Source organism: Phocoena phocoena, chromosome 7, assembly GCF_963924675.1.
Source record: "Phocoena phocoena chromosome 7, mPhoPho1.1, whole genome shotgun sequence".
In the NCBI taxonomy this organism is placed as follows: Eukaryota; Metazoa; Chordata; class Mammalia; order Artiodactyla; family Phocoenidae; genus Phocoena; species Phocoena phocoena.
Genome location: NC_089225.1, coordinates 88116683 through 88135184, shown reverse-complemented (window position 1 = coordinate 88135184; position 18502 = coordinate 88116683). Strand labels below are relative to the sequence as shown.

General features: G+C 36.2%; 1 protein-coding gene across 29 annotated transcripts in view; it reads right to left on the bottom strand.

Moving 5' to 3' along the window:
• MAP2 (microtubule associated protein 2) overlaps window positions 1–18015 on the bottom strand; it is a 73168-nt gene extending 55153 nt beyond the window's left edge. For all 29 annotated transcript variants that reach the window (XM_065880698.1, XM_065880700.1, XM_065880701.1 and 26 more), the window contains exon 1: window positions 17754–18015. In XM_065880698.1, the coding sequence (XP_065736770.1) occupies window positions 17754–18015 (262 nt within the window). The remainder of the gene's footprint in view (window positions 1–17753) is intronic.
• Window positions 18016–18502: the final 487 nt, after the last annotated feature.

Sequence of the window (18502 nt, the reverse complement as noted above, 5' to 3'; positions counted from 1 at the left end):
ATTCATAGAAATGTGGGTATAAACTCCAGCATTGCTACTTTCTAGTTACTTCATCCTAGGAATTTTACTCAAACTCACTGAGTTTCAATTCTTCAATCAAAAAATGGAAATGATAATATTACCCATCTCACAGGTTTTTTTTTTTTTTTTTGTGGTACGTGGGCCTCTCACTGTTGTGGCCTCTCCCCTTGCGGAGCACAGGCTCCGGATGTATAGGCCCAGCGGCCATGGCTCACGGGCCCAGCCGCTCCGCGGCATGTGGGATCTTCCCGGACCGGGGCACGAACCCGTGTCCCCCGCATCGGCAGGCGGACTCTCCACCACAGCGCCACCAGGGAAGCCCCATCTCACAGGTTTTTGTGAGGAACTCAATTACAAAAATATATAACAGGCCTGGCACATCAAAGAACTCAAATAAAAAGAAGATCTCCCACTAGTTCTTTACCAAGATGCTTTTATTTTCTCTCAGCCATATATTGTTCTGAATCTTCTACCTTTATATTTCTACTTTAAAGAAAGAGCAACAGTGATATGCCCTAAGGGTCCAGCCCAACTAGGCTATCATTATGATGAATATCAGATAATATGGTTAGTCTGCAATCATCTATGTTGATGGCTAAGGGCAGTTTTTTGTTTTTTTCTAGACAAAGCTAGAGGGATGTTATTATTTATTCTCTGGCTTTATACCCACTTCTTTGGCCATGTAGGTTCTGGTCTACCATCTGCTCTAGATTGCAGCCAGTAAGTCCCAATTTAGGACTGTCTTCTAGACAGTGTTCCTAAAGGCATGATAACCCCTATCTACTGCTGAGGACAATTAGCAACATGAAACATTCTTTTTGTAATTAAGAGATTAGACATTTTAATTTTTCATCGCTCTGTTGTTCTACCTCCTTATTGCCTTTCCTACTTTCTAGTCTAATTCTTTGTTGTTATTTTTTCTTCCAAACGTTATACGTATAAAATTTTGAATAGGACTTAGCTGTTCAGAAGATTAAAGATGAATACAGATTATGCATAAATTGAAAAAGTACTATTCATTATACTTCATTGAAAGTTAGCATTGATCTTCTCACCTGAAAACATGACACATCTTACTGTAATCTGAAATTTTGAAAGGCTCGGTTATGTTTCTTTTGAACGTCTAAAATTTTCTGGAAGTGGACACTTTTAGTCTATGTTAGAAATTGTCTTAGTTAAGGAGCTTGTATAATGTGTGTTTTATTCTCTCTTTTGTTAATGTCAAGGATTTCGAATTTCAGTGAAAACCTTACAACCAGTATTTGAGTATTAACTTGGTGTTATTTTATTAGCAGTGTCATTATGGTAATGAGACAGTTTTTATAAATAATACAAAAATGGCTCATGATGTGGCTGTAAAGTCCCATCATGCCTAAGCAAATGAATAACTTGGAATTGATCTGATAAATGATCTCCCTGTAAATCAGTTGGAATAAAAATATTAAAAGCCTCATTTTTTTAAAACAAATTCATCTTATAACCTCTAAATAATGTTATTGATTATCGGCTGATATAAAACAAGGGATTTAAAGATACAGCCCAGGGAATAGAGCAACAGGTGATATCATATCATCACTATATAGATAAACAGCTACAGGTAAAAAGTGAAGTCTGTCTTGTAAATGTATCCCGGATAACAGATATAGGGTCAGTATTCACAAGAGGATCAAAGCAGTCCTCAGTAGACTGAATTGAATTCTGGAAAGAAGAATGTTTTTTCTTGTTATTGGATAAATATATTGGTGGAACCATATACCACCAATAGGAGTAAATAGGTATAAGAAACTAATTGAGGGACTTCCCTGTTGACTCAGTGGTTAAGAATCCCCTGCATCGGGTTCGAGCCCTGGTCCGGGAAGATCCCACATGCCGCGGAGCGACTAAGCCCGTGCGCCACAATTACTGAGCCTGCACTCTAGAGTCCGTGAGCCACAACTACTGAGCCCGCGCGCCTAGAGCCTGTGCCCCACAACAACAGAAGCCACCACCATGAGAAGCCTGCGCACTGCAACGAAGAGTAGACCCCGCTCGCTGCAACTAGAGAAAGTCCACGCGCAGCAACGAAGACCCAATGCAGCCAAAAATAAATAAATAAATTTATAAAAAAAAAAAGAAGCAACTAATTGAGACATGCTCTCATCCACAGAAACCTACCTGATAATACCTCAAAGATATGATGCTAAGATACTTACATCATCATAATGAATAAGCATCATACTGCAATACAAGGTTATTAAACAAGTGGCTACACTAGGCATTTTTATTTCCTGTCAATATTATTTAATCCACACAGTAACACATTTTCCAGGTTGGAAAACTGGCAACATAACGGATAAAGGCAACTTACTGTGTCCTTTGAATATCACTTTGATTTACGTCAGTGCAGTACAAATATTTTATATCATAGTAGATTCTGGTGTCAGAAAATCTGGAATAAAATTCTCTCTTTATCTCTTACTATCTGCAAGTAAGTGACAATCTCTCTAACCCTCAGTTTCCCCATCTGTGAAGGGGAATAGAAGTGATATTCATCTTTTGGTATGTTGTGACAATTAAATGAAATTTATATATCAAGTGCTTATTTAAATTACATATTACTGTTTTAATCACTTTTACAGTCCTGTTATCACCAAGTCTACTGTCATCATTTGATTGCAAAATGTAGGTAAAGACCTGAGAGTTTTTGTTATACATTAGGACGATTCTCTCATTTTTCCCAGTGAGTACCTCCTTGCCTGAATTTTGGGTCACTGTCTAACAGACTCTATCAGGCTCCTGCCACTTATTATTTAAACTAAAATGATAAAGTAAATTTTACTCTACCCTTGTACCATACTATTCAGCTTTTACAGTTGGGTTGCAGCCCTCTGTTTTCTTCCATGATGCTGATTCATGCTACACCACTGCTATGTTCTGCTGGTCACATTATTTTATCACGTCAAATTTTGTTGCCAGTCTCAGAACCAGTTTTTAGCACCTATTTTTATTTTAGTTGTTTTGTTATATTAATCTATCAATATTGTTTCATTGATTTATAATAAAAACAATGGAGTTGAAACTTTCTTTGTGGTCCTGACAATTCCAACTTTGTCCTGAGCAACACAGGACACTGTTGGTATGCACAGAAGTCTGATTTTGAATGTGTACCTTTTGGGTTTTCATCAGAACCAGCTGTGATTACTTGAACATGTAAAGTCTCATCAATTAGACTGTGAACAAAAAATCCAAGCAAGTTGGCATATGCCTGAGAACATATTTTTGTTGATTTCTTTCAGGTTAAGGGAAAAGTAAGAGACATAGACAATAAATTCAACCACATGGAATATAAAAGCCAGCAAGTGTTTCTGCTTTTAAGAATAATGAGCATAATAGTGCTGTGTTAAAAGAAATGACAAGTAAGCCTACCTTACGCTTGTGAAAGAAGGAAAACAAAACAATTTTAGAACGCTCCTGTCAAGAAAAGGTTTTTCTCAGTAGGGTACAGAATGGTTGCCTAGGAAACCGATGCTAATTGCTGCTGCTGGTGGAAACTAGTCAACAAGGAAAGCACTGTGTTCGAAGCACCCTGCCAAACAAATACCTTAGATAAATTCATAAAAACAGGAAAGAAGGAAAGTTCCTTGCTTCTACTCCTTGCTTAATTTGGAGAGTAAATATTCTCTCTGAAGCTATTTCCTGTAATCAACTGGTGATGAAGGAAATTAAAAGAGCAGATTGGATTTTTGTTGTTGTTTCGTTTGTTTCTCTGGCACCTTAGCACTATTAAAGAGGCCAGTGTTGGCATATCCCTGGCTAGTCAGACTCCCATTGATTCCAAAGGGTCACCCCGGCCACGGCCAACACTACAGCTGTAGATCTCTGCATACCAGCTTTTTCAAAGATTTCTTCCTAAGATTTACTGACTAAACCCAGGATAAATTTAATCTATGGGGGGAAATGCTTTTGCAGTAAAGTTAGTCTATGGAGATAAATGCATTTAAGATACACGATCATGATTGCACAAAGTTCATTCTGATGGGTACTTAAATCTAAGAGAATTTATGTCGCATCCACTATAGATGATGGAACTATGCTTAGTCATTACGGGGGCTACAAACACGAGAAAGACATGGTGTTCCTACATTAAAATTGTGCTTGAAAGCGGGGCAATCTCATTGAAGGGCATGGTTTTGTTTTTTAAGATTTTTCTAGTAATGGCCACCGATTTTAGCTGATCTCACCATAATCACTCATATGGTCCTCTTCTGAAATGCATTTGGGCTAGGATTAGGTGTACGGTGTACAATTATAGGAGAATTTTCCCTCTTTCGTTCTCTTTTTTCCTATTTCAACCTGTGTGCTTAAATCCATAATCTTGTTTAGACTGACAATTTAATTTACTCAAATGAAATTTTTAGAACTTGGATAGAATTGGCCTAATATTTAAATTTAGTCAAAGCGAAAGCCTTAGTAAATTAAGATGGTTATCAGTGAAAGCGTACTGCAGGTTAAGGATATTATAATATGGAATCAAAAGTAATTAGAAAAGCAAAGCATGGATCAAAAATAGTACCTACTGGAAAATTTTACTTGTAATTTTAAGGGTACAGCAGAAGAAATATAGTAAGCAAATATGGTCTTGCTTTATACTTACATATTCTAGTTAAAGATTTGTGCTATTGTTGGTATTGGGGGATCCCAATATAGTAATGTGTGTATATTTATATTGTTGTTTGTACTTCATATATTAAACATTTACTAATTAAATCAGCTTGTAATATTTTATTGATCTTAAATTAATTTGAGAAAGAAATGTCTTGGGGAATATGCCCCTCTGAAAATTTCAAATAGCTTAATATTAATACATTGAATGCAATAATTAAGGCACTGAGGGAATTGATAAAATGCTTTTAGAGCTTTGAAACGCTCAGTTTTGCATTTTGTCAAAACCATTACAAATGTACTACTTCTTGTAGACTTTGAGAATTTGGATTATCTTCTGCATTATCTTGAACACATCACACTCTTGAAGGAAGGTAGCATAAGACATTATTAATAACATTGATGAAAAGGTGAAATATCAATAAAACTAAGAGAGCTTGAAAAAAATTCATCCTTAGACTAACTGTGGGATAAACAATACGAAATGTACCATGCGTGCAGAACAGCACTTGCATACACGTGTGCTTATGTGAGTGTGTGAATTTTGCATATATGTGTGTGTGTGAATTTACGTATGTGCCATCATTCATGCACATAAGGGTCTCTCCGTGTCTTCAAAGCTTCATCTGTATTTGGGTACCTCAAAGGACTTGGGCACGAGGCGCAAGTCTAAGATTTCATATGGGGAAATCATTGCTTCTACAGTTGCAAAACCTAGGAATGTCTGAGGCAGAGGATACAATGGAAAAATGGAAAAACATTCTAGATTCCAAAAAAAGTCACTGGAGTGAACTTTTAAAGTATAAGTGCTCCATACACCAGGAAGAGTCTTTACTAGTTACCTCTATTAATTTAAATATTTCATCTAGGGAAAAACTGTTAAAATAAAATGGTAAAAATCACTGGCTTAGCTACCTTTTGTTTGCTCCTTCTAACTCATTCCCAGCATAATAACTTAAGTACATCTTTGGAGGCCTTGTGACCTAGAAGCATATGGAATTTAGGAACTATGTGATTAGAAAATCACGTTGTTCACAATACATCATAGGGTACATTCAATCAGCAAACAGATAAACCAACATGACTTCTGTGTAATTACAGTTTGCTTAAGCCTCTAGTCCTAACATCATTCTGAGAATGAACGTGCAAATAGCAACATAACAGCATCTACCTTATGTGCTTTCTTCTTAGCCAGTCTCTCGTGAACTGTAAATATTTTAAATAAGTGATTCTCCATCTTCTATATCTGCCTATTTTATTTTTGCCATTGGAGCTCTATAAAACATTGTCCACAAATATTCTCTTTATATCAGCCCTAAAAGGACTTGGCAGACTTTAAGTCACTAAGTGCACATGGTAATTCTTTATAATTTTCAAATTATAACTGAATATATATAACCTGAGAACAATGTTTCAATTATACTGTGGGTAAAGGGACAATGGAATTAATTACATTGTGAAATTCTGAAAACTAAAATGCTATGGTGAAAAAGAAAACAAAAGAAAATGAGAAGATAATTTTGAGTCATCCTTCTTTTATCCTTTACTAATGTTTGTTAAATTAAGCTCAGTCACAACCTGAGAGAAGGAGGACCGCTTCCCTGGAAAAATTCCAAACAAGCAAAACTGCTGATAGTTAAAGACTTTTTTCCATGGTGTCTGAGTAGCAAAATCAATAGACTTTGCAAGTGAGAAAATAATTTTTTAAAGTAAGAAAATAAGTGTTAGGTCCAATGTTATATTTGTACTATTATGATAGTATTTAAAAAGCAAAGACTTTAATACAATTTTAAAATTTCTTTATGCCAAAAATTATTCTAGAATAAAATTTTCTTTTGTGTTCTGGATTAATACATCCCATGGAAAATACTATTAAATGAATTTCTCTCCAATCATGGGATACAAAAGTTCATTATGTTAAGACAAACAAGAACAATAATAGTAATTTCAAAGTTATCTTCAGAAAATTTAAAATAACATACAAATCCTACTTTAGAAAATGTCCCTTAGGGATCTGTTGAAATAAGATTTTACATTGATGATTTTGCTTCAATGTTGTTTACTTATTTCAGCCTATACCTCTTCTCTGTGTAGTGGGTCTCACTGTTACCAAGCACACCTCTAGAAATACTTGCCAATTGTGGGTGCCAAGGGTGATATATCGCACTTAAAACTGTCAAAATATTCATTCTTTATGTGAAGACACTGACGCTTTATATCAGAAAGCAAATGATATCTAGGAAGCATAAAATTGTAACTCATTATGGCAGTAGCTCTGGTTGTTCTACTGTAGGAATGCAGCAGAAAGAGAAAGGTAGATCAATTTTGATGGGGTGGCAGTGTTGAGAAAAATGCGAGAATGTAATGCTAGCTAGGTAGGTAGCCTAACATGGGGCAAGGCAACTGCGCTTTGCAAATGGCATTGAGAGTGGGATCCTGGGCATATGTAGTATCTGCAGGTGACTGCTGACAACCTGAAGAAAATGAAGAAATAGGATTCAGGAAGCAAATGGGAAGGTGCTCAAGGCAAGTTCTATTTACTTCATAATTTAGCTTTGGATTGGCAGATGCTACTGTAATCATACGCTATGCAAAGTCAAAAAACACAGAGCTTCATTTGGCATAAAAAACACAGTCCTAGGGAAGAGTTATAAGGGGCTCCCTGATGATATGAAAATTCAAGTTAGCTAAAAAGGTCCTGAATTTTTCTTAGTAAAATATGGCAATGAAAATTCAATTTACTATGAAAATATCTATTATTTTCTTCCTGACATATAAAAAATTTCTAAATAGGACTTGTATTTTTTCAAAATGAAATTACAATTTCAATATTTCATATACAATAGCCCTGATTATGAAGAGGCTGGCCAAGTTTTGGTTCTAAGAATATGACCCAAAATAGCTTGGTTTCTCTGATTCATTTTCATTCCCCTGCTACATTATCAGTCACTCCTTCCCAACTTTTACAGAGGTCCTCCATCCTTAAAAAATGTTTTATTTGAGCTTGTACTTGGGTCTGATTTCCTAAAGAGAAGTTTGTTGTATAAGTAAGAACTCTTATGAAACCAGGGAACTTTGTGCTCTTTTTTTTCTTGGATAATTCTGAAATGCAACATGAAATGCAGAAGCAGGGCTGACTTGGTCTGACAGTAACAAGGTGACCAAAAGCTACGAGAAGAGAAGTTCAGTTTTAATGCAATCATTACATTATTTGAAGCATTACAGTTAACATTTTATAGAAAAAAATAAAAGAAACACCTTGACATTTTAATCAAATAGATATTAAAAATACTTTCTAACATTTTCCACAGACCTAACAAAGAAAGGCATTTTGTATTTATAGTTTTTTTCACACCTATTTACATCAGAGAACATAAGGAAGAGTTGAAACACCATTATCTGAGCATAGGTGACTCAAGCATTTCTAGTTAGAACTGAAGAAATGCTCATTATTTTAAAATTTACTTTAAAAAAGTTAAACATAATTTGGGAGGTTTTTATTCCTTCACTTAAAAAAAAAAAAAAATCAACCTTCTCTGGTGATTCCAGTCCTAAGACGCTAAATTATCAGCTAGGGTAGCTTCAATTCACTCATAAACAGTGAAATCCAACTAGAAAGGAAACGCGTGTCACCAAAACAGCCAAATCCTTGAGCAGTGTTTTCAATACAGCATTCAGATCATATGTGCAAGTTCACTGTGGTCCAAAAGCATTTCAAGTACTAAATTTTTCTTAGGTCGGAGAGCAGATATTTTCACGAGGTCAGAAATCACTGTTATCGTGATTGAATGAACTTCGTTTCCTAAAATGTGACTTTTGAAAGTGGCATCTGTATTTGCTTCAAACCCATTTCTCTGTTTCTTGTTTTACTACGATCAAGACATAAGAATTGGGTGAGAACTGGTCTGGAGGACTATCTTACATGCTTTGTGACTTAGGCCAAATTAGTGCAATTTTCTTTTTGAGAAAAGGCAATTCTGGTAAAGCTCTCAGGGGAGGTTTATTCCAATCTTTTCAGTGCATTAGTCACAAACCTTGGTTTTTCAAGCTGATGAGAAAAACAGCCAATAGGTAATTTTTAAAGAAAGAGAAAAATATAATTTGGCTTTAAGGTAAAGAATAGCAACATGCAAAATGCAACAAGGAGAAAAAGTATCCAATGAATTGATTCATTTCAAAAATTGCTTATAAAAGTAATAGTAGTTGTTTTTCTTGTCCTTTTATTATTTTCCTCCTTGGAGAAAAAGAAAGTCCTTTAAATACTGAAAAAATTAATGATTAGAATTAGAAAATGTAAACGGGAGCATCTTTCATTTTAATATGTCAAAAAGAAAAAAATTATTGATTACGAACAGCTTTTATCATTTTTTAAAATAACAAAACTAGAGAAGTATATCTAATTGAAATTGAAACATTTTCTCTAAAGTTAGTGAATAAATATCCCTGTTATTCAATAGGGAAATGCTGTTTATTACCTAAGAACTTATCATTTTCAAATAATTTTATAGACTCACAGATGAAGTAGAGTAAAAAAGAACATTGGTGATATTTTATTCAGGTTAACCTTCAAAAGCAGGATACATAACATCTCTCCAAGATAATACTGGTATATTCCTTTACAGAAGTATAATTAAGCATATGATTTAGAACATCAATTTGCTTTAAGATTCAGTTTGTCCATTTGTCAGAAATGAAATTTGTGTGACCTGCTGATCTATAGCAGTGAGGTAATCCTTACCTTACAGCCAGAGGATAGGATCAACAAAGACGTTCATTTTAGAGTTTTGTTTGCAGGATATTTCAGTATCATTTTCTATCGAGGCCAACTCTATTACATGAGGCTCAATTTTGCAGGAATGAACAAGAAACGTTGTTCAATATCTGTATACTTCTTAGCTGTTAGGTTATTGATGTCTCTTAGAAAGGTCATTTATCCTGTTTTTTCATATTCTTCCCAGTTCAGCTGTTTTCATCATCAAGACAATATTTCTAATCAAATGTCTTACTGCTATTTTAAGTCAAAGATATATTTTCTTTCTTTGCTTCAAACCTTCACTCCTATTTTCAGAACATATCAAGTCTTCTGCTATATCCCTCCATGACATTCCCTTTATAACCATATTTCAGAGTTCCTACTTGATTGTCCTAATCAAGTTCTATAGTCTTTACTTTGAAGCTAGCCTCCTCTCGTTGTTCCTCCATCTGCCTCTTTAGTTCCAGTATTCCTTTCTAACATCATCTTTCCCACAAATGTATTGCTTACACTGTGGTGTAATTTTTGTAGCCCCATTTCGTTGATGTCATTTCCATTCTCAAAACAGAACATGGATACTAATGCTCTTTTTCTTTATCTCACTTCAAAAAAATGTTTATTAGCACCTACTATGGAACATAAGCATTGCATTATATACCAGAAGGAACATGAAGATGAATGAAGCACAGCTTCTACCTCAAAACACTTAGAACCTAGTGATGGGGATTAAAACAAGTAACAAGTAACCTCAGTAAAATGTTCTGATATGATCAATGCTATTATTAGCAAGATATAAACATGGTACATGGGGATGTTTGAAAGAAGAAGAGATTCATTTGAGAAAATAAAATGAATCAGCTCTGGATCTTTGATCATGGACTTCTGATAATCTCTTCTGTTGTATGTACCCTTTCAAAATATTTTTCCATCACTTGTTTCACGATGCTGCACACGAATGAAACCATAACAGATTGCTTTGGCAAATTATCTTTGCTTGCAAAAGAGAAGATTGTTAGTTCAATCAAAGGACTGACCATTCATGCTAGAGTCACTTATGCAAGAATCAGAGGTGCTCAGCTCCCAGCACCACTTGGACCTATGTTTCCGAACACAAAATCTGGACAGAAAATATTGAGTCTAATTTTCAGGCTGCTGAGGCCGAATCGTCTCTATTATACATGATTTTTCTCTGAACCTTGATTCCTCCCTTGGTATCCATTTTGCCTAATATCTTTTGAAGTTTGAGTTTTGCTGAAATCAACTGTAAAAGCAGATATTTAACTCTCATTTCTGTGTTCTAATAACCACCTACCATTTGCATATTTGTTAAAAGTTGCCATGAGAGCCTAGGACATATGCTTTCCTCTTTCTCTGCTTATCAGCTTGGCTGGTTTTAGAACTGTATTTTCTCTGAGGGTTGCTGAATGGTGACTCATTCTGTGAGGCGAGTAACACAGTGAGAGGGCAGCGAGCGTGCAGTGCCCTTTTCCCCTGGGGACTCATGATGCCAAGTCAGATCATGCTTAAACTACCAGGTCTGCAATGCAGCACCAGTTGTTCTGTTCATCTGCTCCTGGTATGAATTTCCAGGCTCCCCAGACAGTCAAAGCAGTGTTTTACGTAACATGCTAAGGTGCAGTGAAGTGTGAGAGAGCAAGAGGGCTTGATATACTGAAGCAGAAAGTCAGTTCATCTCAAGTAGCTCGGGGAGAAAAGAGGGAGGTGTGATGACTGTTTGGTACTCCCCAGCCTACTAACCTCCCAACAGCAATAAAATCAAACCTGAAGCCAACCCTCAAGGGGGTATTTGGTATACAGAGACAGATACTTTTCTCAGGTATATACAAGCAATATAATCAATTTATATATACATCATACTTTTCAAAAAACACATTATTGATTGATGATGAATATATTCCCCAGATATTAGGGAAACTTATTTGTTCCAAATTAGTATTAAAGTTTTTCTCATCTTTTTTTTTTTTTTTTGTCTTTTCTCTTTTGTGAGGAGAGAATGCTTATAAATTGAACAAGGGACAGATAAAGGCTGTGCATGCATAATCCTAACCAAAACACGGGCTTAGAGGGTTGAAAAATGAATCAAGGAAAACTTGTTTCCATGACTGATTACTGTCAGCTACTCACTACAAATAAAAAAGATTTTACGAACTGCTTAGAGATCTTCTCTTAGTGGAGATTTTAAAAACCTCAAATAATTGGAATATATTAAAAGAAAAATATGATGACCCACCATGACAGCAAATTAGGAGAAAATGTGATACGGTCTGAAAAATACAGGATTAGGAGAAAGGCTCAAGTAAAAACTACAATGGCATTAAATTATATTTACATCTAGAAACAAGCGAGACAATAATTTTTACAGGTAGTTCTGAATTATTCTTAGCTCAAATCTGTTGCATTGATTAAGATTCAAATTCAACACAATTTTTCAAAGTGTCAGTAGACCAAACAAAATGATAAAATAGGTTTTTTTAAAGTGTTTGTGATGTGGTTCTGACATTTAACACAAAACAAGACAATAAAGAAAAGAGAATGATTTCCGCAAGTGCATGGGAGGAATTTTCTGGAGGACCATACATGGGAGTAAATGCGTATGCAAATTAATCTTAATTTTAAAATATCATATTATATTGTGTTACATCGAGCCTTGCTTTTCACAACTCGAAGTGTTTGTAGGCTATTAAAATTCCAAGGAATAAAATCATGTTTTATTTGTTGCATCATTGGGTTTAGTTCAAAGGAGTCTAGAGAAACCAAGTTTTCCTTAAATTTTGTTTCATAATTACCGGCTTAAGACAATCACATTCTACTCTAAGACTTCGGCTGAAGAGCAAAGAAAGATATAAGGTAATTTTTTATAGGAAGAACTACCCTCTAACTGCACATTTAAATAAACAACTGTATCTGGTACCTATCTTTTCCTCTAATTTGTAAAATATTATAAGCTCTAGTTAGCAATACCTGCTATAAACAAGCTCATACCTTACCAAGGTTCTTTATGACAATGTCCACGCAAGCTAGCCCCCAGTTAGGTTCAGATCCTTCTGTTTACCAACAAGACAAGTCACAGATGATTGAAGCCAATCTCCAAACTTGCCTTCAAATAGTATAGAGACCACATAGGACAAAGCAAACGTGACAAATACAAACCTCATGCCTTTTCTATCAATCCTTGTCTTTCTCACTCTTTCTAGCCCCCGATGCCTAACCTTTCGAAGGAAAACATTGAAAAGATCCCCATTCTCTGTCCTTATCCATCGGCGCCGCCGGGCCAGACACTCTGCAGTGAGGCTGTGTGCTTTTCTGCAGATCCGCCCTGAATGCTAAATAACTGCTCAGCACACTCCTCTCTGTGGAGCTCAGGGAAATGGCAGCCAGAGCAATGAGTGGTTGGCATGACAACAAGGAAAGGAAAATCTGCAACCTCTTGTATTGTTAGGCCAGCTTGTTTATTTGCCTTAGGGGTCGTGCGGATGGCTTCAGTCGTTTCACAGGAGAAATGGTCCTGTACTATTTCGCTCTGCCTACATTAATATATATTACATACCATATGCCACAGTTTAAATGGGATGGTGACTCCTACCAGTAACTCTCAAATCTGGGGATGGAGGAGGGGAGAATGGGGAGGTCAGGAAAGGATGAATTTTCCAAGATCGAAAAGGGAAAGAGAGAAGTTTAAAGGTATATTCATATTTTTGCTTGTAAGTGATGACAACATTTTTCTCCACTGTGCATTTTCAAGCTTAAATTTATAATTTCAGCAACAATAAACTTAGATATCCGACTATGTTCATGACTTGGCTGCTTGAGTCGTGCAGATATGAAAGGGTAGGCCAGGCTTTAGAAGGTGCATCTCCATTGGAAAAACTCTAGAAAAACTGACCATGGATAACCCAGAAGAGCTTTTACAGATCTCACTGCTTTGACAGGGAGTAGACCTGGAAAGAATCCAGGGAAATGTTGGGGAAACACAGCAGCCCTGGGAAATCAAGGGGCAGTTACTGAAGGAATGCCCTTAAATCTTTAAATTTACTCAAAGAGATACCTGATGCTGGCTTTTGATGATCACGAAGGCACTTTATACTGTGATTGTGTTTTTACTAGTATTCAAAGCATTGTACCTTAAAACAGTCAAAATCACGAAAGCATGATTTTAAATACTTCAAAGTTTTGCTATCTGTAAACTTCTCAGAATTGCCTCTTTTCTTTCTCCATTCACGCTGAAAACTGGGAATAAAGGTCTCGTTTTCTGCCATGCTTCAAGGTACATGGATGTGACCGTTCTGCAATGGAAGAAGAATTGCCTTCTTTGGCTATGATTGGTAACAGCCGCAGCTGGACGTGTGGCTCTGAATCGGGCTGCGTGGGGCAGTCGTAAGAGCGCTTGCCTATAAAGCAGGAGACCTGCATGTTGGCTGTAGCCATGTGATCTTGGATGGGTTGCTAAACCCAAAAAGAGGAGTGTGAAAGGTCAGCTTACAAGCTAACATCCAGTTATCTTGATATTATCATGATATAAATTCTCATATGAGTTTGGGCCCCACCCACGAATAAGAAGCTTAAAGATGAGGCTCCTAATTTTCACTCAGAGTTCAAACTCTATAGCGACCAAAATGCATTCTGCTTGCTTTCTTCAATGAAGATAAGGTGGAAAAGAGAGGAAGGGTTTATTACAAGACTTTACTCTTATTATTCATGTAGGGAAAACAATTTAAAAATGACTGCTTTAGTCACATGTTTTATTCACTTATCAATAATAATAACTTTACTAAATGGCCTGATTCTCAATGTTTTCTCATTTGTTTTGCTAGGCTTCTGTGGCATGGCTTCTAAAAAGGACACGTCAATAAACAAATGTAAGAAAAATTCCTAAAGTAATAGGTGAGCATTTACTACTATCTACCTTTCTATGGATTAGCTTTAAATTAGAAGCTAATTTGAAAAGAGACAAAAATCTAGAAGGGTAAGCTGTAAACAAATATAATGTAAAGTATAATTTCCTTCCAGCTCTTCCTGTGCAACTCCTACCCTCCTGCTGCCTCCCCCACCACCTCAGGGCATAAGATCAACGATAAGCTGACTATGGCCTTGTACCTTTACAAATTAAAAGTTATTATGGCCCAGAAATGAAGGTGCACATTGAAAAGGGTAGATGAGAGACAATGAGGTAGACCTTTGGGTGAAGTAAGCCCACTCTGATAAAGGAAGGAAGAAGGAGGGGGAACTGATGATTACAATTCATTTGTTATGTGATCTTGTTTACAGAGCTAAATAAAAATAAACAATGTTGAGGAAAAGTTTTATTTCTAAGAATGAAGAGAAGGCTACACAGCAAAGAAGGAAAGTAGAAGAAAGCTCTTCGGCTTTAACCAGGAATGGTCTGGACACGCTAGCATATAGCTGAGGATGTCACTGGGAAATGTTTCATGTTCACAATGTCCTGAGAAATATCCATTATAGGGGAAATTGCAATATACCAATACATTATATGGAATGATAAAAGAGTGGGCTAATATATAGCCTGGTCCTCTTTCACATAATCACCTCAGATTATTGATATAATGCCAGCTCGTATCAATGGTCTCCATCATCAAAGGACAGCCTTTTTAAAGAACATATCTAAGATTTGAGAACATTTCTTTTTACCGGGGATAATTGTGTTTGTGATTTGTGAAACAGTTATATATAAACCATCAATAATATAATTTATTCTTTTATTAAGCTAAAGTTTGGAGAGAAATTTAATTGCAGATTAACATCACTGGGAAATCCTCTGTGGGTATGAGAAGATAATATTTTACACTTTTTCCTCTCCTACTGCTTTCCACATGTGGATAATTGATGGATTCAATACTTGGCCTGTTCTTTCTGGAGGGACATTGATTTAAAATCACATCATAATTTGGACTGAAACATCACTCTGGTAACCTAGAGCAGGCTGTTTACACAACCTTTGTCACTTTGAATATACATACAAAACTTACATAATTAGTCTCCCAAAGGTAATGCAATATTCATTTGATATATATTAAGCTGAATTCAAAACTGTCTCTGGATGGTCCTGAACCCACAATTTAAAGAAACATCTGTTAGTCTCTTTTTCATTTACATTATTTTCTCAAAGAAGCTGGCAAGGACACACTGACCTGGCAAATACATTTTTCTGATGCTCTTAAATAATTAAGACCATTGAAAAAAATGAAATAGTGAATGATGTTGGTTCTCTACTGCTTGACCAAGCATGCTACAGTGGTTTTTTACTTGAGTATGTAATAAGCCTCCATAATAGTCAGTGAGAGTCAACTAGGGAGAGTTCAAGAGACAAAATAAGACTTTCCAATAGTTTTCACCATTAATTTGAAAAGGACTTTCTTCTTTTTGCATCATTCATTCAACCACTCACTCAACACACATTTATTGAGTCCTCGAGGTATAATGTCAAGTGCTGCAGGGGACGATGATGAGAAAAATCTTGGTCTCACGTTATCTCCTTCCTTCCCACAACCATTTTGTTCTAACATGTCCTCAACTCTTCGTGCCTCAATCCCTTCAAAAGTTTCCCAGTTAGTGCTCCTGACACCCAAGTCCCACCCTCTTCAAGTTGAATTACACTCAGCTGTAGAAAAATATTCCTAGACCCAGAGTGCCCTGTTGTCCATAGAGATACAACTACCACCACTGATAATCATAATAACAATAATGGTAATTAATAGACTATTTCTTGAGTCATTCATTTTATATACTCTACTATCTCTTTCAACCCTCCTTGTAACCATGAAAAGTAAAAATAATATTTTTATTTCATTCTTAACCACAATTTCTTACTAATGTGACATTTGTGCCTATAGGGCATTGCACAGCTTTTCAAATCTTTGAATTAGATTGGACACTGCCACCCTCTCTTTCCATTCCACAGACATCTCTGCAGGGTATTTGTTTTTTTATCACAGCAACTGCCAAAATGCAGCTTCACAAAGACAGGGCATCTTGAAAAGGAACGTGGTGTGATCTAGTAGTGATACGGAACTCTCTTGAACTAATAGTTCATGTAGTATTTGAAAGCCATTGAGTATCACAGTGTTTCTTCTGAGTATTTAGAACACTGCCATACTCTTGTGCCTTTGCTGTGACACCTCAAGATGCTTCTGTGCACAGTTTGGGAATTTTGTTTGGAAACAATCCCTCTTTAGCTTTGTCCTCCTATACTGCTTATTTGATACTTAACACACCGTGCTCTGTATCTGAATTAATTGTATGCGCATGTCTAATGTCTGCTACTAGATCATCTGCTCTGTGAAGTTCAGAGTCCATTCCTTGCACATACCCTGGCACAGCTTGTACATAGAAAATGCCCAATAGTAGTTTGTTGAATGAGTGGATTAAAAAAAAAAATCATACTATATTTGAAATGCCTATCGTACTTGCCCATTAAAATTTAAATATGTTTTTTGAACTGAGTGTACACTGCACGTGTTGCTAACTAACTGACTGTAGAAAACCAATCTTTGAACAAGTATGGGATGATTTTGAAGGCGGTATAGCCTTTCTAACTAGTAGTTTACTTACTGTCTTTGGAGTAGCATGTCAGCAAGTTGCTGTGTTCAAATGCATGAAATTCTGAATTACAGAAAGAAGGGAAATAATGGTGTAGAATATTATAGGGCAGGCTAGTGTTTCTCTAAGCCATTAATGACAATATCATCAATAGTAAAGAGGACTATTGGTAGAAATTACACTTTGAAAGGAAGTACTTAAGATTAAATTATATTATGCTGTCCTTTAAGCATCTGTATATTAGTTCTTAAAAAGCTACCTGAGGAAGTATTAAGTGGTTCCTGCGTATGTATGTGTGTGTTTGTTTTCTTTGCTTTTTCTCTTTTATTTTTTAAAGGCTGGGAGATAGACTCTACATTCTTTTCTGCCCTAAAAAGTAAGTATGCTTCTTATCAATTTATCGATTTAAGTCCAGTATCATGCAAGAGTATCAATAAGAAACTATTCGTGAAGTTTTCTTTCAGTAAGTTACAGTGCTGACAGTTACTAGCAAAACATGCACACATCAAGCCATTTGTCTACCAAAATTAAAGTGGTAAAAACTAAACAGGGAGATGAGATTGAGCATACAACTAATTTGGGGGAAATGTCAGGCTAGTCCCCATGATTTTTCTCTCCTTTTGGTGTCTATTTCCCCTGACCGACTGGAATTTCAGTCCTAGCACTAGTGAAAGAAGATCAGTGCTGTAAATTAATTCACTTTCAGCCTAAACAGACTTCAAAGCACAAAGCAAGCCCTGGTGACAGAAGAGCCGTTAGTTACCTGCTGTTTCTCTGTCAGCTGAGGTCAGCTCTCCATTGATCCCATTCTCTTTGGTATTTGAGTAGGTGTCCTGTGACCCATGTTCTCCAAAGGCGCCCTCTTCATCCTCCCTGTACGGGAATCCATTGGCGCTTCTGACAAGTCCTTCCCCTGCCCCACCTTGATCCTTGATCTCAGGTGGATGTGGGTGGGCGGATGCCTCTGTTAGTTGAGCTGAGGTCCAGTGAGGCGCCTTTGCTTCATCTTTCCGATCATCTGCCATTCTTCAACGTCCTGTGGCTTCTCCTGTGATTGGAAGAGGAAAAACGGCAGCCATGACTTTGGAGAAAGCTTATCTGATATTACTAGTACTAAGATAGGGAAAATTTATAGCAAACTCACTAATTAGCTATGGTCAAAAAACATATTCGACAACCCACTTTTAATAACAAGAGGTAGCTATTGTTAACACCTTGGTTTTTACAGATCTTTTCTGGAATATCTATTCTTTTAATATAGGATCACCATCAGTTTACATATACTCTTTTTTTTTTTCTTAAAACTAGTGCTTGGCATTTAAGGACATACCTGAGCTAACTTTCACTGACATGTGACATTGTACAGTAAAGGACTTCTTTAGTATAGGGAAAATCTGTAGGGTGACAAAACTGGATAGAAAAGAGTGGGGAAAAGAATGGCTGAGGGGAAATGCTGGATTATGGAAAATTATCCCAAATACTCTTTTAAACCACAACTCTGTGAAACCTAGA